Source organism: Centruroides sculpturatus, unplaced genomic scaffold (genome assembly GCF_000671375.1).
Source record: "Centruroides sculpturatus isolate CEXI.00-Female unplaced genomic scaffold, Cexi_2.0 scaffold660, whole genome shotgun sequence".
In the NCBI taxonomy this organism is placed as follows: Eukaryota; Metazoa; Arthropoda; class Arachnida; order Scorpiones; family Buthidae; genus Centruroides; species Centruroides sculpturatus.
The window spans coordinates 62,847-86,308 of NW_019385748.1; the positions used below are offsets into that span (position 1 = coordinate 62,847).

Consider the following 23,462-nt stretch of genomic DNA (forward strand, 5'->3'; position numbering starts at 1 on the left):
GACAGCATGGATTATCTCATTCTTCCCGATCAATTTTTTTGGTTAGTTGGCCAAGGCTGTTAACCTAACTGTAGAGGATCCCAGATCGATTTATGGCGAGCAATCCAGAGACTTTTTTGGGCGGTCTGTCCCGGATTTGTAGGACCCCGTTCATACCACCCGTACCCCTCGTTGTGTGCCTGGTTAAATTCACGATGTGCTTGATTAAAAGGTCCTCTTGGTGTCCACGGGCTGTAGAGTAATATATATATATATATATATTAATATATATAATATTTGCAATTTGGCTCTCAAATCAAAAGTTCAGCACCACTGATTTATATTATGACAGTCAATATGACAAGTGTCATTTCATGTGCTGATTTACAATAATTCATAAGAAAAAAAATTCTTTTAGCTATTTATAATATATATTATTTTAGAATGCAAAAATGGCTATTTTTAAGTTTTTTTAAATCACCAATAAATAATTTTAAAGCAAATTTTGTTTATATTTTTATATATCACATAAACTTGGTTTAATCAAAATAAATTATTGTAGCCAAAAACAATAAAAGTATATAGCAAAAAAACTGAAAAGAATTTAAAATTGTCTAATTCAGCATCTTTATGTATATCCAATAAAATTATAACTTAAACTAGAGACTTCATCCTCCCTGCTCAGTTGCCCCCAATTTATCAATTCCTGGTGCCACTGTTTATTTTATTTTATTTTTTGATGCTTTTAAGCTAAATATTTTATATATTTAGACTATATTATATTGACACTATTAGTCATTGTCCAAACCAATTTTCATAAACATTTCTTTCAACAAAAACATTTTCAATATAACACTTGTTTTTTTTAAATAAATTCCTTCAGAATATAGTGTGAATGAATGAAAAAAAGATTTTAAATAAAATCAATAAATTAAAATATATACTCACTAAAACTTTGCTGCCACAGACTTTATAAAATCCATCGGAAAAAGATTTAAAAGCGTCCTCTACAGATTTATTCAAGATAAAATCCACATAGCAATCTACATATTCCATCCTAAGAAAATTAATTATTAAAGATTTATAAACAGAAAATAAAGAATAAAGAAAATATAAACAAATTATTAAAGATTTTAATAAATTTTAAAAGTTCAATGACCAATTCTTTTTTTCTTTTTCTTTCTTTGGTACCTGTTCTCTTTAGTGACTGGAATATTAGCTCCATTGGGTTTCAATTCAAAAGAGACTCTAGCACCATATACTTCTAATGACACCTATAATTGAATACACATCAAATCTTATAAGAACTACATTAAAATAATAATAAATTATTTTTGAGACTTCTATTATTTAAATTTATTGTTTACTTCAAAATTTAGAACAAATACATCTTCTACATCATCATCTTCATAATCAAGTAATTCTTGTAAACTTCTATAATAGAAAAACTGTTTATTTAAATTTTGTTAATTCATTTTCTCATAATTTATATTAGTAACTTTAAAAATATGATTTAATTACATATAAATAAATAAATTTCTAAATTTTGTATTAAAGTAATTAATACTAATTTTGAATGTACAACTTTGCATAAGAATAATGACAACAGAGTTATAACATCATATTTGTTTAAGCACATAGAACAAAGAAAATTGATTTATACTTAAATTAATCTGCTAATCATAATCACTGTATAGTATTAGATAAAGAATAGATTTTATTAAAGTTTATTTCTGTAACAGTATTTTAATTCAAATTTTATTGCTTTTAATTTCCCCTAGTCCAGGAATTGGCAATCTGTAGCTCTGGAGCCATATTAATAGCAAGAATGCAGACTTGTTATCTACAGCTTGGAAATCACTCCTAGTTAAAGGAAGTGGGTTAATTTATCCATCGTTTGTTTCTTATAAGAACATCATGTGACTTTACAGTTTTACAAATTATAAATATATCTTTATAAATTATCTAGTTATTTATTTCTTCATATATCTGCAATAATTATTCACTAAGTTTATTAAATTTAACATATACTTGTATGTTAAATTGGATGTTTATTTGATATTTATTTCTGCTTTTCACTAGGTTAGTTAAGTTTAACATATAATTGTAATTTTGTTCATTTTTGTATTTATTTATTTATTCATTTTATTTCAAATTTTTTGTAAGACCATGACGTCATAAGAATGGGAGTGAATCTTGATGTTTCAAATTTATGTTCTAACTGATGTTCCAATTATGCTTAACACAAAGAAGGCCAATTAAGATAGCCATAAACGTTAGTTTATCTGATTTAATTAAAGAATTTGCTAGAAAAAAAGAGAAAAAGGTGTTTTAAAACTTATTATATAATTAAAAGGAATTTTACTTATAATTTCAATTTGAATGAGCACATTCACACCTAATTATCCATCAAAGAAGTATTTCCAAATGCATCATGTATGATTGTACACATTCTATGCATGCATTTGTTCATGCATAATCCCCATAAAACTAATGCATACAAAAAAATTGGCCTCACCAACAACCACAAGTGAAATGAATGTTTAAATTATTCAATTTCATCTTTCCTGTCATTATAAATAAATTTTTAATTGCACTTTTTGCTTTTCCTCTAATGTGTCTTTGATGTTTACTGATAATTGATATAGCAGCCATCAACACTCAAGTTAATTCAATTTTTGAATAATTTGAATTAATTCATTAGTACAATATAATATATCCTTTTGTGCTAATTTTGTTTTGGTTGAAATTTTGAATGTTTGTTTCCATCCATTTATATACTTATTTTTCTTGGTATACGTCTTAAATACCTTGTTTTCTTTGTAATCCTATATAGGATCGATCAAAACTACATCACTTGCATAACAAAAAAATGCATGTCTACATCCTAATTTATTTAAACTGATTAATTATGAAACTTCCTGAATAACTTTTGTTTAACAATATCTTATAATCAAAATACAATTCTCAAAGTATTGATGAATTTATCTACATTAAATTATTATTATGTACATATTTTACTGAAATATTTTTACCTAANTTTCTCAAGTTGGATTAGAAATTAAGATTATTTACAGCTCATTTCATGAATCTTTGCCAGGCTATAAAAATGCATAGTAGCAAGGAGAAGTCTGTTTACTTAGTAAACAGAATTTCTTGACAAAAATTACTGTAAATTACCAAAAAACAGGCTCTTGAATTTTTTAAAACTTGCAGAGCTCCACCCAAGTACCATGCATTTCTCAACAAAGATATGTAAAACAATCTGTACAGAATAGAAAGAGAGAGAGAGAGGGGGAAAAAATAACAAAGGAATAAAAATGTTTATATCAGTAATAAAAAAACTGTTTTATTAATTAAGTATTGAATTTCAAATATAGGCTACTTCATAAACTATACAGAATACGCTACAAGACACTACTAAAAAGCTGTTAAAAATGATATAATATTTTGAGAACAAGTGAGCTGATCAGATGAAAATTAGTTCACTTATTTATATTAGAAAATGCCATTAGAACATAAATGCAAAAAGAGAAAAATAAATTAAGATATCTGTAGTCACTTAAACTCAAAATCTTTTTTATATATGGTACTTTATATCTTTTATTTTATCATATTCAAAAATAATACTATTAATGACAGTATGACATTGTATATATATCAATATATCAGGTGGTCACATTAGTAGGTTTCACTGTATATAGAAAATATAACTAAATTAAAATAATTAAAATATAAAAAGAAGCATTGTATTTCATAAATAAAAATATTGTTAAATATGAATATTACATATAAGTGAAAGTTTTAATTCATTTTAAAAATATTTTCTTAGTTTGTTTCTTTCAAGTAAACTATTTTTAATGTGACAGTTTCACAGCTTGAAAAAATTATTGAAGTGAAACAATCTATGCAACCTATGCATGTATATAAATGACATAAACAAAAAACAAATAGCATTATAAGTTATGATGAAAGCTAAAATTAAGTTAAAAACTATTATATATGTGAAATTTTTATTTATGCAAATTAAAGTACAGTGGGTGATCGGTTAACGAACATAATCCGTTCCAAGACTTTGTTCACTATCCAAATTTTTCATTAACCAATTATTGATTTACTATAGGTTATTATGGGAATTTGATTAATTTGTACTGGAGACCCCCAAAAATAAAAATATATATACTTTCTTACTATGTTTATTTATATGTAATAATAAAAATACATATATACACAGTCTTGCATTTTTATTAGTCATGTTTTTTCCATTTGTGGATGTTAAAGAATCTGTCTAATGTTGATTGCTTTTCTCTCTTCAGGATTTTTCAGAAGTAATTGATAGCATTGTAATTATAGAGATTAAGCCTATTAACCTCAACCTAGTTTGGATGCCATTTTAAGACTGTCATTCCGACATCCTCCCATGTCTTCAAAAAAATGTTTAATAGCAGATATTGACATTAATTCCTTTTTTTTTTAGAAGAAAACATCTCACCAAGTTTCTTGGCGTTCTTCTGTCATCAGATCCGTTTCAGGTTTAATTATGAGCTCTTCAATGTTCTTTATTTCTCAGATGTGACTTTTGTTAATTCTTCAGCTGCTTGGAGTCTTCTTGATTATACAGTATCTTTCTTAGATAAGATTGAACTGTGACCTACTGTAGACCTGTTCAAGTTATACTGCCCAGCAACAACAGACATCAGACATCTTCTGCCCACTCTCTACCTTTGATATTAGACTCACCTTTCGAAAATAAAAAATGACGCAAAACTTAACGAGTGCTCACTCAACAGTCTCACGAATACTATAAAAGAATTGTTTCTATCGGAAAAATTAAAAAACTGGAATTACAAGAGAGAATTTCAAAGTTCAGAGGAATACTATCCGATTAGTATTTACTGAGTTGAGCATCAATGTCGACATCTCCTGCACTCCGAAAAGTTTCGAATTGTGCCTGAAGACAAGAGAAGACCAATCAATATTCATTATTTTATGTCGCTTCTTCTTGTATTTGTTCTATGAGATGTTCATTATCTGATCATGTGTTCATTGTCCGAACATAAAAATCTTTTGCGAAAGTGTTCCTTAACCAATCACCCACTGTATCTGATAATTAATAAATATAAACAAATTAACAGTGGTGGATCAAGCACCTTGAGGGCCCCAAGTGCAAATCTAGTTTTGAGACCCTTGTTTTGAATACTGAGTAATGCCATTAAATCAATTTATCACTTAATAAAAAAATACTAATAAATCAATTTTAATATTTGATGGTATGATTCTAATAATTGACTAAAATGCAGTGAATTTTACTGTTTTGAAATGGTCAGGCTGTAGATTGTAACAATCAGTGCTTACTGAATTTAACATAAATAATAACATAATATGTGACTACTTTATAACATTTTCTTTACAAAAATGTGACACTAACAACACCAACCACACCAAACATAAGCAGTTAAGAACTTTTCTATTTGTTCTCACAGTTTGCAATTTGCAAGAAAGATCAATTGTGCTTATTTGACTGAATAGTAGGTATGGTACAAAGAATGCACAAAGAATTTTTAATCATTTATTATTTATGATATTTTCTCAAGTTGGAAAAGAAAATTTTATTGGTCAATTATTAAGTAGTAAAAAGTTTTACTATATATTTTGTCATTCAACAAACAGCAAATGGTCTAGATAAAGATGGTATCTGTGCCCAAGGTTCATAGAATGCATGTCTTTTTTTGAATATGTTAACTTTTGGAGGCCTCTGACAATTTGAGACTGAAAGCATGCATTTCCTGTGTCTGTGTAATGATCTACTACTGCAAGTTTACTATTGAATAGAATATTTGAAAATAAAAGAATATCTGTTAACAACGTATTGAATATATAACCAGTCTGATAATTAATTTAAATAACAAACAGCCATATTCTTTATCATACTACTTAAGGCTAATTAATTATTAAGTAATTTAGTTGAGGGATAATTAAGCTGCCATCTTGCGTTAAATTTAATAATTAGAAGTAAATAATTTAGAATATTATGGAAGTAAAAATTGGTTTGGTGCAGGGCTTCAGCAGATGCACTACCAGTTATGCTACTCAGATTTTCATCTAATCTTCACTTCCAGAACAATTAAGTAGTTTAGATATAACTATACTAGTCACTTACAGCTTATTTAAGTATGTAATATTAATATACTAGTATTGTGATATTTAGTGATTTTTAAATAAACTCTCCTTCAACTTTATGTTAACATATAGATTGCAGTTTTTGAGATCAAAGATTATTGTATTGTGTTCATGAATATCAGTCAAACCAGTATAATGAGATTTTTCTATTATCTATATTTTTGATGTTTTAGTTATGATTATTTAAATTACCAAGAAGAGAAAAAAATTTTAATCATTATAACTTCTCAGAATTAACTTTCACATTAGTATTTTTATATATGTATATGTATGTATTAAATAGTGGTTATTTGCTTTTTCTTTTATGTGATTTCAGGACAAAACATTAAATGGCACGATATGTCTTATTATAATATTAAATTATTTTACTGTTAAAATATAATAAAATATTTTTATTTGTAGTTANTAGCGCCACATCACTAGCGGACATTTGAAATTTGCCGACTAGGACGGTCGGTTAACCGAGGGGTCGGTTGATCGGGGGCGGATAATCGAGGTTCTACTGTATTGCAATTTGTCACATTCATGCTGCTTGTACTCTTATCTTGTAATGAGCTTGATACCAATATAAACAGAAAAAGATTTTTGTTAATAGATTAATATGTGACAAAAACATATATTAAACTATTAGAACCATATACAAGTACTTTAGTTGTATTGTGGATATTGGTTTTCGATATTTAAATTTATTTAAAAATAAATAAACATTTTAGGAAGATATATGTTAATTTCTCTAATAAATCTTACACCATTGTACAAAATTAAACACTCTGCCTTTATTAATTTTATATTTTATCGAAAAAAGTTATCGCGAAAATCACAATTATGTCTAATTCACAATATAATAGAAAAAAACTTGTAAATAAATAGATAAACTATAGCCCTACTGCAATAAAATTTACCAAAATAAAAAATGGCTGTCTTTTTCAAATTTACAACTTTGATATTTAAAATGCCAAGAATAAGATGTAACTGTTACCATAGGCTTCCGCAGAGGGGGGAAATGGGGCACTTACCCTCCCCTGGGATAAAGTAAAACATTCCACAGATAAAAAATGATTGAGATATGTAACCTTACTCCCTCTATTATGGAACGCTTTGATGCAATAGCCTATTGTATTCTATACCTACGTGTGAAAAAACCAAAAACGTAAATAAAAATAAAAATTTATTGATGTAATTATTTGTCTCCAAGTTATGCCCTCTGAAAAATTTTCTTCAGACGCCTATGATTGTTACAGCGTTACATTTTTGAATAACACTGTTAGCTGTTGTTATTCAAAAATAGTATCTATATGTAAAAGGATATCATTACATATTTATTATAGTTATATTATTTATAATAAGCAGATATTGTTTAAAATTAGAAATTATAGTTAAACAGATATTAAAGCATTCTACAAATCGACGTAACTTATACGGGGCTATTCATTAATTACGTGTACAATTTTTGTGCCACTTTTGACTCTTTCTTCCTTGTTGTGTACAATGATTTAACTTACTTTTGGCAAAACACTTCCCTTCAATTACGTGTGCAATTATTCGTAAATTCCTCGACATTGAAGAAATGACTAAAAAATTATGCGAATATTTTCTAATTGATAGTTTATTCAGACGACTAGCAAGTAGGTTTGTAAGAACAAATTCGTATGCCACTAATGCCACTAAAAAAGTCTAGGTAGACAATGCCTCAACCCTATCCTTCCCCATCTTGTGTCATGATTTACTTTACGCTACCCTCCCTCCCTTATACCGTAAACATAATTAATGGACGACCTCTATAGGACTGTATATTTATTTCTATTCGTTAAGTATTACACTATTTCCATAAATAATCCGATGCAAAGTTTGTCCGGTCTCTGAAGATTTCTCGTGGGTTTTTCGGGTATGAGTATTCTTCTCCATTCCTTATTCAAACTGGCCTACTGCACTGCCAATCATTTCCATCTGCAATGGGCTAAATTAAGATCGGCAATATTAGCATCACATACTTATGCTATGCATTAAAAACCAAAATAATATACATATTTATTTTTTATTAAATAATATTTTATGTTATAATTGCCCTATTCAAATATATATTTATTATATAAAATAAATGCTTTTTGTAGTAATGTTTATATATCAATGTTATTATCAACAATAGATTCAATTTCATCGCTTTCCGCGAAATTTACGTAGTAGGCTACTTCAGTTCGAAATTAAAATATTTTTTCAACAGTTCTAATTAACAAGAAGCTGAGTGTATAAAGCACGAATTAAAATTTATCTAACACTATATTTTGAAATATCTATGAGGTGGCTTTTATTATATAAGTGAGCTGTAAGACAATATTCTTAGTCAGCATAAACTTTCCTCTTTAATTATGTTTAAAGTTTTTTAAAAAAACTATTTAATATGATCAACAAAAACTAGATTCGACATTATTTTTAATTATTGGAATTTATTTGTTTTCCTTTCTGGAGATCTTTATGAATTTAGCAAGCGGGTAAAAAAACGTAATTTACCGTATTTGACGACCAAAAATGCCTTTGAAAAAAGAAAAATTATATATATTTACCGGAGTACAAGACGCATTTTATTTTCAAGCCCTATCTTTTGGGGAAGTGAATCTTATACGCTGAAAAATACGGAAATTTTTTTAATCATTTACAATATATCATTATTTTTATAGATGCGAAAGTTATTAATGTAACAGATTAATAATAGATCGAAGGTTGACACGCCATTATTTTGAATGAGAATGCTTTGGATAGTTGCCAGTCTTGGACGTGAACACTATGAATGAGACTTAAAGTATTTCCAGAGGTGCGATAGATGCGTATTTGTGAAAGGTCACGAATGTTTACTCACTGTTAGTCATTCATCTAGAAGAAATTTTAATAATGTATTAAATTACACATTATTATAATCGTTGTAGATTAATCATTAAAGAGCACAGATTATTTAAAAGCAAATTTATTTGATTGTTTATATTTATTCATAATGACATTTTTGGTTCGAATTTGATATCATTACATATTTATTATAGTTATATTATTTATAATAAGCAGATATTGTTTAAAATTAGAAATTATAGTTAAACAGATATTAAAGCATTCTACAAATCGACGTAACTTATACGGGGCTATTCATTAATTACGTGTACAATTTTTGTGCCACTTTTGACTCTTTCTTCCTTGTTGTGTACAATGATTTAACTTACTTTTGGCAAAACACTTCCCTTCAATTACGTGTGCAATTATTCGTAAATTCCTCGACATTGAAGAAATGACTAAAAAATTATGCGAATATTTTCTAATTGATAGTTTATTCAGACGACTAGCAAGTAGGTTTGTAAGAACAAATTCGTATGCCACTAATGCCACTAAAAAAGTCTAGGTAGACAATGCCTCAACCCTATCCTTCCCCATCTTGTGTCATGATTTACTTTACGCTACCCTCCCTCCCTTATACCGTAAACATAATTAATGGACGACCTCTATAGGACTGTATATTTATTTCTATTCGTTAAGTATTACACTATTTCCATAAATAATCCGATGCAAAGTTTGTCCGGTCTCTGAAGATTTCTCGTGGGTTTTTCGGGTATGAGTATTCTTCTCCATTCCTTATTCAAACTGGCCTACTGCACTGCCAATCATTTCCATCTGCAATGGGCTAAATTAAGATCGGCAATATTAGCATCACATACTTATGCTATGCATTAAAAACCAAAATAATATACATATTTATTTTTTATTAAATAATATTTTATGTTATAATTGCCCTATTCAAATATATATTTATTATATAAAATAAATGCTTTTTGTAGTAATGTTTATATATCAATGTTATTATCAACAATAGATTCAATTTCATCGCTTTCCGCGAAATTTACGTAGTAGGCTACTTCAGTTCGAAATTAAAATATTTTTTCAACAGTTCTAATTAACAAGAAGCTGAGTGTATAAAGCACGAATTAAAATTTATCTAAAACTATATTTTGAAATATCTATGAGGTGGCTTTTATTATATAAGTGAGCTGTAAGACAATATTCTTAGTCAGCATAAACTTTCCTCTTTAATTATGTTTAAAGTTTTTTAAAAAAACTATTTAATATGATCAACAAAAACTAGATTCGACATTATTTTTAATTATTGGAATTTATTTGTTTTCCTTTCTGGAGATCTTTATGAATTTAACAAGCGGGTAAAAAAACGTAATTTACCGTATTTGACGACCAAAAATGCCTTTGAAAAAAGAAAAATTATATATATTTACCGGAGTACAAGACGCATTTTATTTTCAAGCCCTATCTTTTGGGGAAGTGAATCTTATACGCTGAAAAATACAGAAATTTTTTTAATCATTTACAATATATCATTATTTTTATAGATGCGAAAGTTATTAATGTAACAGATTAATAATAGATCGAAGGTTGACACGCCATTATTTTGAATGAGAATGCTTTGGATAGTTGCCAGTCTTGGACGTGAACACTATGAATGAGACTTAAAGTATTTCCAGAGGTGCGATAGATGCGTATTTGTGAAAGGTCACGAATGTTTACTCACTGTTANTATTTATTATCACAGATAAATAATAAGTTTAATCATTTATTGTCACAATGTCATTTTTTGAATTAATTTTATATTATTTTTTTATTAAATTTTTTAGTCATACAATTTTATTGAAAATTTTATCAAAGTTTATACTCAGTTGTTCAAGAGAAGAATATAGAATATTAAACTACTAACTTAGAGATATTTAGAATTTGTTTCTACAATTTTTATATTTTTGATTTAAAAGAAAAAAGATTCAGAAAAGTAGAGTTATAAATCTTTGCTCGTTTGAAATAATTTGATAATAAAAATAACTCCTATATCAATCAAAGTTTCATAGAATTATAGATGTACATCTGTCTTCTTTGAAGCTTTTTTGATTGATTTAGAAATTATTTCTGTTACATTAATATTTTCAAAGATTTAAATTTTTTATTTTATAATTTGTAAAACAATTCTTTTTCTTAGTATTTTCATTCAAATTGATCTGATAAAGCAGCTTGTATAGTTTTCCATTTTTTACTGTTATCAGCTTTTACAATTTTTTCTATTACAAAAGTAATAGATTTGAAACAAAATTCATACAACACATTTGAATAACAAAATAACTTGTGAAATTTATTACATTATGTTTATCTTTATCGAATATTTTCTAGTCAATTTGATGACTATGCAGCTTTAAAAATAACAAAAACATTTTATAAAGTATTTTCTTTTATTGAAGTTTAAAATTATTTGGTTTGTTTAAAATATAATCATATAATTATATTTTTATTTTGATAAAATAATGTAATTATTTTTTAAAATTNGTTTAATTTCTACTAGCGATCATATTTTTAAAAAGTTTTAAATTAAACATTCTTGAAACGATGTTATTTTTTTTCTAAGCGAGATTTTTACAGTAGGTGGCGTAAAGGTCTGTCTCCAAGGAGATAACAGAAACGACGACGGACGATAACACTCGACTGCAAAGTCTGAGCTGTACTTCTATTAGACATTTTATAAAATCTCTTTTAAGCTATCGAAAACAAAAAAACATATACAATGAGTTATACGTAAATCGCCGAAATTTTTATATCGTAAGTAAAATTATTTAAATATTTAAACATTGAGTTTCATTAACCCTAAATGATCACTCAATGTTACTAAATTTATATATCGATCTTAAAAAAAAAACATTTAAAATGATATTTTTCGGATGCATAATACACTCAAAAGCGACATTTGTGTCGTTTTCATGACTAGTAATACAAACAAATCATGTTTGATATCAAATATTTGTCGACTGCGATTAAATATCGATCTTCTTCTGACTTTTGTTCGTTTTTCTCTTTCGAGATTTTCGTTTTTAATGAAGAATGTTCGTTTGGATACATCTTACGATTCGAAGATCTGTCGATGGATGCTTCTGTCAGGAACCGATTTGTGCAGCCAGCATGCAACACCAATTGCAGTAAAAGTATGTTGGATTTTATTCAATTTATTCACATTTCTTATTTTGTTATTGTTTATATTTATGCAGAAATTTACATATAAACTCTGTTATAGAAATTAAATCTATATAAAAGATTAATAAAAGGGCTAGGATGATAAATATATTTAAAAATTCATAAAATAATTGAAGAATACACTAAAATAAAGTAAAAAAGGACAAAATATTTAGATACTTTTACTTTATTTTATACTTTAAATATATAAAAGAGTTTCTACTCTTGTCAATAAAGTTATGTGACTTTTTTGTGCCTAGATGTCTTAAATAGTTATAAAAACTGTATAAGTTGCAAATTTTGTAACAATTTTTATGATTTTTATTGCCTAGATATCCTAACCTAAGTTAAAACACACAAAGTTATAAATTATAAATAAGGCTAGGACATTTAGACTCTAAAAACCATATAAATAGTTAAAAAAATCATAACTTATATGATTTTTAGTATCTAGATGTCCTAGCTCTAGTCATCAACATTTAAAGATTTATAATAAGGACTATATTAATTAAAAGAGAATAAAATATTTTAAAAACAATATTAAAATTTTTGATGTAAATTAGAATTAATTAATATATATTATTTCCAATATATGAGTAATAAGATAAACATTATAAAATTTTTTTATGGATTTAAATTTAACTTAATAAGAAATACATAATTATTAATATTTGTTACTTATTGATATTTAATCATTCTAATGATTTTGTTTTTGTTTTTAATCAAATAAGTTATTTAATGTTTATTTATTTTCAATTAATAGATCTGTAAGTAATATTAAATTTAGTAAGATAAATCAAACTAATAACAGTAATATATAATAAATAATTTCAATACAAAACTTGGATATTCATTAGAATCTACTTATCGTAAACACTTTTGGTTTTGCTTATACTGATAATGTTAAGCAGAATAATTAAATTAGTGAAAATTCTGGTTTTATTGACTCTGACATTAAATAAAAAATATATAACTTAAAGATTTATTAATTATTACTATTAATGTAACAATGGTTATTATTATCTTAATTATTAGCTTAGATGTTTTGGAATATGCTAATTTTAATAACATTAAATGAGTGATAACAATATTCATGAATNTACTAGAAATTTAATTTAATTTAATTTATTCCAGTAAATAATAAAATTATTTGTCTATTCATGAGCTTTTTCATGATGATTTAAGAGACTACAGTATATACAGATATTTTTACTGATATTATTTAATTCAAACTCTATATATACATCAAGAATATATCATATGAAATAATCCAAAATTAATTCTATGAAAATGTGATTTAACTGTGTCTAACATATTGTCTGTCTGTCTGTCTCTCTCTTTCTCTCTCTATATATCTTCATCAACAAATCGATATGATATATGTCACAAAAAAGTAAAAAATATGGCAAGTTTAGCAAGCATGTTAATAATTTTATTAAATTTTTTTTTCATATAGATATATACAGTCAAACTTAAATATATAGCATCCTCTTAAATAGTTTCACTCTCATAAAGTTCTAATGAATACTTGTGAATGGACTTTTTCAATAAATATTAAATAAGGAACCCTTCAATACCAGTGAATTATTAAGTGTATAATATTTCATTGTAAGTGAAATTGCTTTAACTAAATTATATGATTTTCAAACTCAAACTTCTATGTAGATTTCATTACTTTTTATAATTATTATTGTTTAAGACACTTTGCTTTAGTGCTCTGTTCAATTTTGTGCCAATTTCAGAGGCAATCAAATGATTGAACTAAATTGAAGTTTGACTATATGTGAATGGATGATTTTATTTGATTTTTCTATGTAGTTTTTTTGAATATTACTGTACTGCTAAGAAATTTTCAAATCTTACGTTTTCCATCAAGTTCAGTAATTTACATGTGATATAAAGTTATATATACACAAATTTATTTTTCTTTTTGTTTCTAAACTAATTTTATGGATAGACAAACAAATAATTTATCTACTGAATAAGCTTAGTCAAATTTCTAATGAGACTAAAATAAATTGTGAATAGACCATTATATTTATTATCACAGATAAATAATAAGTTTAATCATTTATTGTCACAATGTCATTTTTTGAATTAATTTTATATTATTTTTTTATTAAATTTTTTAGTCATACAATTTTATTGAAAATTTTATCAAAGTTTATACTCAGTTGTTCAAGAGAAGAATATAGAATATTAAACTACTAACTTAGAGATATTTAGAATTTGTTTCTACAATTTTTATATTTTTGATTTAAAAGAAAAAAGATTCAGAAAAGTAGAGTTATAAATCTTTGCTCGTTTGAAATAATTTGATAATAAAAATAACTCCTATATCAATCAAAGTTTCATAGAATTATAGATGTACATCTGTCTTCTTTGAAGCTTTTTTGATTGATTTAGAAATTATTTCTGTTACATTAATATTTTCAAAGATTTAAATTTTTTATTTTATAATTTGTAAAACAATTCTTTTTCTTAGTATTTTCATTCAAATTGATCTGATAAAGCAGCTTGTATAGTTTTCCATTTTTTACTGTTATCAGCTTTTACAATTTTTTCTATTACAAAAGTAATAGATTTGAAACAAAATTCATACAACACATTTGAATAACAAAATAACTTGTGAAATTTATTACATTATGTTTATCTTTATCGAATATTTTCTAGTCAATTTGATGACTATGCAGCTTTAAAAATAACAAAAACATTTNTTATATTTTAAAAATGTTAAAACAAGATGTTGTGAATTGAGAAATTTATATGTTATGAACTTTGGGTTTTTTATTATGATAACAGATATTTGATAAAGTATGAAAATGTACTAACTTTTATTGTATGTAACTTTTATTGTAATCCCCCTGTAACAAGATTTTTTCTTAATACAATAAAACATTTGTATAATATATATGTTACTGGCAAGGTCTAAAGGATCAGCAGTCCTAGGACTGCCAACAATGTTTTACACATTGACCAAAATGAAGTTTTATTTTGGACTTTGCCTGAAAACAAGTTAGGCAAACTTATGATTGTCTAATATTAGAGGTCTTGGCAATGTCTGAATTTGATATTTTTGTTTGCACTTTACCAGGCTGAATAGGTATGAGATAAACAAGAAAGTTTTATAAAATGTTGTATTGAAGAATGAATCTTATAAAAAACTTGAAACATGGCAGTAAATAGAGAACAAACAAAATTTCAATGCCTTATTAAAACATATGAATAACTTATTCTAACACTTACTTATTAGCACCAGAGTTTGAATTATGGGATTAAAAATTACATAACTGCTTTGCCATTTTATGTTTGCATGCATTATTGAGCACTTTTTCATACAATGACATATGACGAATTCTTGTCCACTGAAAGTGGAATAATGATTGTTAATTGGCTTTAGTAAGTACTCTTTGTCAGAGATGCCTTCCATTTTTAAAAAGTTTTCTTGGATCTAGTTTCTTGAGAAAAGAGAGGAGATTTTTTCTCTTTGTTTCCTCAACTTTTCCATCATCAGAACCAATATTGTGATATTTCTAGCATCCTCTTTTGATTGATCAAAATTTGGTACTAACAGTTACAGATTTACTCTCATCAATCTTTAGAAATTTATCAGAAACTGATATAATTTTTTCTGCCTGTTTTCTAATGCTAAATATGTTGTAAACCCAATCAAAACTTCTTCCAAAACTTCAGACTATGAGGCGTTAAATATAATTAAAAATATTTTAATCTTGCAAGCGCTTTCAACGTAAATATGTACGTCGTCTTCAGGCAATTCAAAATCGAATAGAGAATTCGAACCATACATTTAAATTTAAACATTAATGATATTAGCCGTTTTTTGAATATAACTATTATAAATAAGATTTAAATTTTAGAATTAAAAACATTTAAANTCATAATTAGTCTGCCTGCTGCCTGGCAGAAGAATTATTACTACTGGGCCAGTTCATAAATAAACTTGAGGATGTGTTCCAATGTATTTCACTGGATATTTGGTTGCTGGTGGTGTATTCCTGATGGAATTTGTTATTAATTCAATCATTTAAATCAATCAAAACTTCTTCCAAAACTTCAGACTATGAGGCGTTAAATATAATTAAAAATATTTTAATCTTGCAAGCGCTTTCAACGTAAATATGCACTTCGTCTTCAGGCAATTCAAAATTGAATAGAGAATTCAAACCATACATTTAAATTTAAACATTAATGATATTAGCCGTTTTTTGAATATAACTATTATAAATAAGATTTAAATTTTAGAATTAAAAACATTTAAAAATATTTAAAATTGGTACGCATGTGTTTTAAAACAAATAAACTTCGATTGGAATGGCTATTAATTATTTTGTAAATGCGAAAAATTATAATAGTTATATTCAAAAAACGGCTAATATCATTAATGTTTAAATTTAAATGTATGGTTTGAATTCTCTATTCAATTTTGAATTGCCTGAAGACGAAGTGCATATTTACGTTGAAAGCGCTTGCAAGATTAAAATATTTTTAATTATATTTAACGCCTCATAGTCTGAAGTTTTGGAAGAAGTTTTGATTGAGATAACTGTTGGCGTGACATCCAACCCCAGTACTTAATACTCCTAACAAGATGAGTAACAGAATTCGGATGTTCTTCTTTTCTATGTTAAATTTACAAAAGTTGTGGCATAAAATACATGCCCAACTAGTCTTTCTTCTCAAGTGTAGATCCCATCATATAGTTCCAAAGTGCATCACCATTACTAGCACTTATGGATCTATTCTGTTCGGTTTCTATGCTGTCTATTCAAAAAACGGCTAATATCGTTAATGTTTAAATTTAAATGTATGGTTCGAATTCTCTGTTCAATTTCTATTGCCTGAAGACGACGTGCATATTTACGTCGAAAGCGCTCGCAAGAATAAATTATTTTTAATTATATTTAACGCCTCATAGTCTGAAGTTTTGGAAGAAGTTTTGATTGAGATAACTGTTGGCGTGACATCCAACCCCAGTACTTAATACTCCTAACATGTTGTAAACTTATTGTTTTGTTGACATTGCTTTCAGGCATATAAAAGACATAAAACTGAGCTCAAACCTATAACATATACAAATATATATAAACAAAGCTCTTACCTATAACATATACAAGACAGCAAGATACCAGAAAAGTGGCTTATGCAAAATTTGGACAAACAAAAAAAGAAAAATTTTCTCCCTTTTCAAATCCAAGAAAACTTTTTAAAAATGGAAGGCATCTCTGACAAAGAGTACTTACTAAAGCCAATTAGCAATCATTATTCCACTTTCAGTGGACAAGAATTCATCATATGTCATTGTATGAAAAAGTGCACAATAATGCATGAAAACATAAAAAGGTAAAGCAGCTATGTAATTTTTAATGCCATAATTCAAAATCTTGTGCTAGGATAAGTCATTCTACTTTTTAGTAGGGCACTAAATTTTTGTTTGTTCTCCTTTCACTGACAGCAATTCTTATAAGTGAGGTTTACTCTTGAGTAAAGTGTTCTACAAAACTCTCTTTTTTTAAATCTCTTATCTGTTCTGCCCAGTAAAGTAGGTGATGTGCAAACAACGATATCAAATTCTGACATTGCCCAAACCTCTTTAAGCAATCTTAAGTTTGCCTAATTTGTTTTTGGACAATGTGTAAAATGTAGTCAGTAATCTTAATTTTGCTTATGTAATCCTAGGATTGCTGATCCTTTGGAACTTGTATACATGTGTATACACATATGTATAATCACACATTCATGCAAGCAATTAATTTGCAACAAAGAGCCTGCAAAACATATTTCTTGTCATAAATAGAAAATTTTCTATTTTATTTTAATTATATTGTAGAATTTATATTTACTGATCTAATATACAGTATACTATATACTAAAAAATGTAAAAATTTTAAATATATATCTAAAATTTTTACATTTTTTAATTTTATTTTTAAAAAGTCATAATTTTTAATATCTTGAATCAGCAGTGTAATTTTCATGGCAGTTGTAATAGCAATTGAAATTTTATTTTCTTTGAAACCTGTTTTTCCATAAAAATCAATGGAATGTTTTCTGATAATATATTTTTTCCTTTATTTTAAATTGTTTTAACAATGAGAATGGTTTAGTAATATTTTATTAGAATTATGTCACTTCACATTATTTCCAATTAAGGTGAAGGAAGAGTAAAAGGAAAGATAATTATTATCATAAAAGAGTATTATATTACATATAAACAAAAGTGCCACTCCTTTTCCTTCTGGCTATGTTTTGTTATAACTTGTTCTTTAATTTAGATAGAAACTTCTAGTTTTTCCTATTATTATTATTCTGTGCAAAAATAGTATATCAAATTTATTCACAAATTAAAAAAAAAAGAATTTTAAGATAATAAATGGCATAATTGTTAAAAATTATGCGATTCATTAAAGCATACATATTAGTGTCATTGTATTAAATTTGTGTCATTAATGCCAAAATAATCATCAGTATGTTGAATAGCAATGTAATTATACAGTACTGGACCAATTATCCAACAATCTTGGAACTTGAAATGGTCCAGATTTCTGATTTTCCAGTTTTCTGGACATAAATATATACTTAAAATATAAAATAAACAATGGAATGTAAAGAATAAAATTATATTTAACAGGTATAAATTAATATGCTTCTAAAGCATGGTTTATTTGATCATTATTAATCCTATTAAAATATAGAATACCATGCATGGTGTAACGATAAAAATTAAATGAAGAAAAGTAACAAATGTAACAAGCAATTATTTATTGTAATTATATGCTGTAGATCAGTGTCATTAGCATATTAAGTGGTAAAAATATGTGATGTTCATTATTATTAAAAATTTAAAGAAATGAATTATTTAATTTCTAAAACTTATTCAAGAGTTTGAAAGGTTTTCTTTTTACTGGATGTTGAATCTATCAGCTAATTTATGAACTACTTGTCTTATCAATAGATTATTTAATGGACTTAATTATTTTTTAATAACTTTAAGTGCAACTATTAAATATATGCTTAAATTTTAAAAGAATATTTCCTTAATAACAAAATTAAACCAATTATGTTATATGAAAATTTTTCTTAAATAATTAAGTTACTATTTTATAAAATACCAAGTGAGCATTCTATTTGTGATTTGCTTTTTGTACTTATATTACAGTATGAATCTGTTAGCATTCTATGTTATACTGTATATAAAAGGGGTTAATTTTTTTGGACCAAAAAAAGTAATTTGTATTTTAGAGTAGTGATGATTCAATTTTTGAATCAAATATATATATAAAAAAATTGATATTGATTATTTTGATTTTAAATGTAAATTTTATTTATTTTCAGAAATTCTACATGAAAATTTCCTATAATGAAACTCTCCAAAGGGCAATCCTACATAAAAAGAAGTAATGAGGTAAATAGTTATTATTATTATGTTTTAAATGAAGAAGTTATTTTTAATTATTTACTTTTTAATAGTATTCATTAATTATAATTATTTTCTTTTTATTTGAAAATTCATTGATATATCTTATTTCAAAAAAAACTTTCATCTAAAATTAGACTGACTTATAAAATAAAGGTAATAAATGAAAATTAATGTATTAGTTAATAAAAGAGCATTTTAACATTTTTCTTGATGGAATTAAAAGTTAATCAAGAGTATCTTATTATTATGATTTGTTATTAACTTAGTAATCATTTTAAAATTTCATTTAAATAAGTGAAAGTACAAGCTGTGTACAAACTTATATTAATTATTGAAACTATTGGAATCATTCAACATTTAACTTTTTCATTATCCTAAATTGAACATTATACTAGTTTAATTAGGACATAAATATATCTTAATACAGTATATAAAATATTATAAAATAAATGTAAGCTATTGCTTATTTTAAATTTTAACTTAATGATGGAAAATCATTATATATAAGTTAACGTATTTTTTGTGGAATATTAAAATGTAGAATTTATTGCAACATATCTGTTCACAATTATTGCAACATTTATACAATTTTTATTAGAATATTTTACAGTATAACAAATTTATAAAGTATTACAAATTTATTTGAAATTCATTTGTGAACATTTCAAAAATAATGCTAGTGGAAGTAGGGAGTGACTGTTCTTTTTGTATATTATTGTTTGTTTCATTGGCATTGTGCAGTTTAATAATTTTTATTACAAAATTTCAGTGCATTATTACTAATTTATTTTTAACAATTTATTACAATAGATTTACTATTACATTTATTTTCATTATTCTGTTTTTAATATAAAACATACAATATCATTAAAAATTTTTTTGCTGACATTGCATTTTTATTAATATACAACAGTGTATTAACTCAGTGTGCTATTAGTCCTAATGGATCTCTTTCTGCTGTTGTCCTGTAGATCCAAGTAAATCTTAGTTTGGCCAGTTTCACTTTAGGCTGTATTTATCATGACAACAGAAGAGTTTATTTGTGCATTGACTGTATGTATAAATTTATTCATAAGATATAGACAACAATTATTTTTTGTGAATTTTATGTTCAATATACTTTATCCTGATACTGGAATCATTCATTAGTTACTTGAATACAGGGATCACTGTGGAAAATTTAAAAATATCTCCAACCATTTGCCAGTTTAAAATTTTTTTTGTCACTTCAAATTATTTATTGCTACCAGTTTTACTTACTAATTAATATGGGTTCTGGTAGCCTTATCAATTTGGTGTCTGGAAAGCAAAGCAATGTTTTAAGCTGTCAATTAAAACAAGATGGTCAGATGTTTAGATCTTCAATTCCTATGAAACCTGGTGAGCACTTAGTCTTAAACACTAACATCTCTTTGTCCAAATAATAGAACCAACTTCTCAAGTGTTTCCCAAAAACAAGCCACTGAAAATTGAGTGTTTAGCTTATAAGTCTTTGAACATTTCATGCATCTTATTTACTCTGCTATCACCAAGTAAATAAGATGCTAGATAATGAAGTTTGAACCTTTGGAATATTAGTTTAATTTAGTTTTTTTTATGTGTAACATTATTATTTTCTGCATTATTAGCATTATTATTACTATTATTATTCCTCATGTTTAAAACATAAAACAAGAGATTAAAAATTGTGACATCATTTTCTGCTTAGCAAAAACAAAATTCTGTAGATTTAACTCTTTTATGTTGTTAAATAAAATTTTTTTTCTTCATATTTATTTTCAGATAGAATGGTATTGTGATATTTGAAGCATAACAAACATGACTGCATGAGGAAATTGTCCATAATATTAACAATTAAAAAAATAATAAAATGCTATGATTATGCTACCCTATTTTCATATCACTTGTCTTTTTCATCCACATGCAGTAACATCTGAAGCTTATTTGCTTGTGAAGACATAGTATGTAAAAATATGTAAAAATAAATGTGAAGAAATAATAGACTTACTTAACAATGCAAAAGACTTAATTAAATCTACAGATTTGTTTTATCTAAACAGGAAATGATGTTGCAATTTTTAATCTCTTGTTTTATAAGCTTTAAACATAAGGAATAATAATGGTGATGATGCAGAAAATAATAATGTTACACATAAAAAAAAAAACTAAACTAAAATTCCAAAGATTTGAAAATACATCGTCTAGCTTCAGTGCCTAGAATCTTATCTGCTTGGCTATCACCACTCAGAGACATGAAACATTAAAAGGCTTATAAGCTAAACACTCAATTTTCAGAGGCTTGTTTTGGGAAATGCTTAAGGAGTTGGTCCTATTATTTGGACAAGGAGCTATTAGTGTTTAAGACTAAGTGCTTACCAGGTTTCATAGGAATTGAAGACCTAAACATCTGACCCTATCATTGTTAGCAATAGGAATTATTTTTGAACAATTTTTAATGAATAGTTCCAAATAATACATTTGATTACGATATTAAAACAGTATTTCACAGATTCTATCATGTAAAAATTTTTGTTTGTCTACTAAAAAAGATCAGAGTAAAAAAGGTCACCTCAAAAAATTTTTCAAATTTTATGCCAGTTGATAAGAAATCTCCAGTCTGGAAACACTGGATGGCATTGCACAAAACTGCCTTTGGTTCTCAATGTCACCTGCTTTTCTGCCTGAGCTTGCCATGTGACATCCTGAAATTGCTAGGTGTGTGGTGCATGGCATTCCCATTGCACAGAAGCTTGACATTTTGCTGTTTTTCCTGAAGTGTGCTTTGTGATTCAATTTTATGTTGAATGTCCGAAAGAAGCAACTAGGATTTTTATCGCCACTTTAATAAAAATATTTCAAATGACAATTTTAGCTTTATGCAGCACAACTCCTGTGGATATGATATAATTCTTGATCATTTATTTTTGAGCATTTTTTTTAGATACAGACAGACCTCTACTTAAATAAATTTGATGCCTAAATCCATACTTACATAAAAAAGTTTCCAGCATACACACAGAATTTGTGAATAATGCTTACAGAATGCAAACAAAGTACATTAGGTGCAAATTTACATAGTCAGGCAATGTAGGCTGATGCATCATCTCAGTTCAATATTATATGTATAATTTTGTTATATTTGTGTTTGAAACAAAATCATTGGCTTTGTAAGAATATTCTAAAGCTTGGATTAGCAAGCTTTAGAATATTCTTAAGCACTACATTGGATCAGATCAAAATGGTAAAAATTTTTTTATAACAAGTATTGAAGTGGAACTATGCAAACTAATTTGGATCAGATCAGAAACTTCATATGAGATTGGACTGAAATCAGTTTTCAGAGGAGGAATATTTTGACTGATTTCAAAATAGTGCACAGGCACACTGACAACTTTCTTTTATTGCAAATAAGGAAAATTGCTTCTGTTTGCTGAAAATTTTTTGTTGCACTTGATTGTGTTTTGTTTTTATTCAAAATTATTGATGACAAGTTAATACACTTAATTCAGCAGTACCCAATTATTTACAGCATTTCACACAAATATTATTATGACACTATCAGGAAAGAAAATTTTTACATGTATTATTGTTTTCTACATTTTGCTTTGAAGTGAAATGTAGAAAACAATAATACAGGTAAAAATCTTGTGAGTACTGCTTTGAAAGTGCCAAGCTTATCTTTACCAAAGAGAAACTGCTAAGAAAAATTTTGACTGTTGGTAAATTCTCAAGTTTTTACTTGGCACAATTTTTTTAAATTTTAGATGGTTTTGTTTGGATATCAATTGTTTTTTGTTTTAATAATTTTATTATTATATCACTGGTGAGCACT

At 26.2% G+C, this 23,462-nt stretch overlaps 1 protein-coding gene and 1 long non-coding RNA gene across 2 annotated transcripts in view; one reads left to right on the forward strand and one right to left on the reverse strand.

Moving 5' to 3' along the window:
* Positions 1-861: 861 nt before the first annotated feature.
* On the reverse strand, positions 862-1,472 carry LOC111641751. The gene is made up of 3 exons (XR_002759467.1): positions 1,347-1,472; positions 1,171-1,253; positions 862-1,036 (listed from the first exon to the last, which is right to left on the reverse strand). It is a non-coding gene; the product is annotated as an uncharacterized LOC111641751 (long non-coding RNA).
* A 10,135-nt stretch (positions 1,473-11,607) lies between these two features.
* LOC111641761 overlaps positions 11,608-23,462 on the forward strand; it is a 131,157-nt gene continuing 119,302 nt past the window's right edge. Inside the window, exons 1-3 of the mRNA XM_023387974.1 lie at positions 11,608-11,784; positions 12,044-12,164; positions 19,546-19,615. Of these exons, the coding sequence (XP_023243742.1) occupies positions 19,571-19,615 (45 nt within the window). The 5' untranslated portion in view covers positions 11,608-11,784; positions 12,044-12,164; positions 19,546-19,570. The remainder of the gene's footprint in view (positions 11,785-12,043; positions 12,165-19,545; positions 19,616-23,462) is intronic.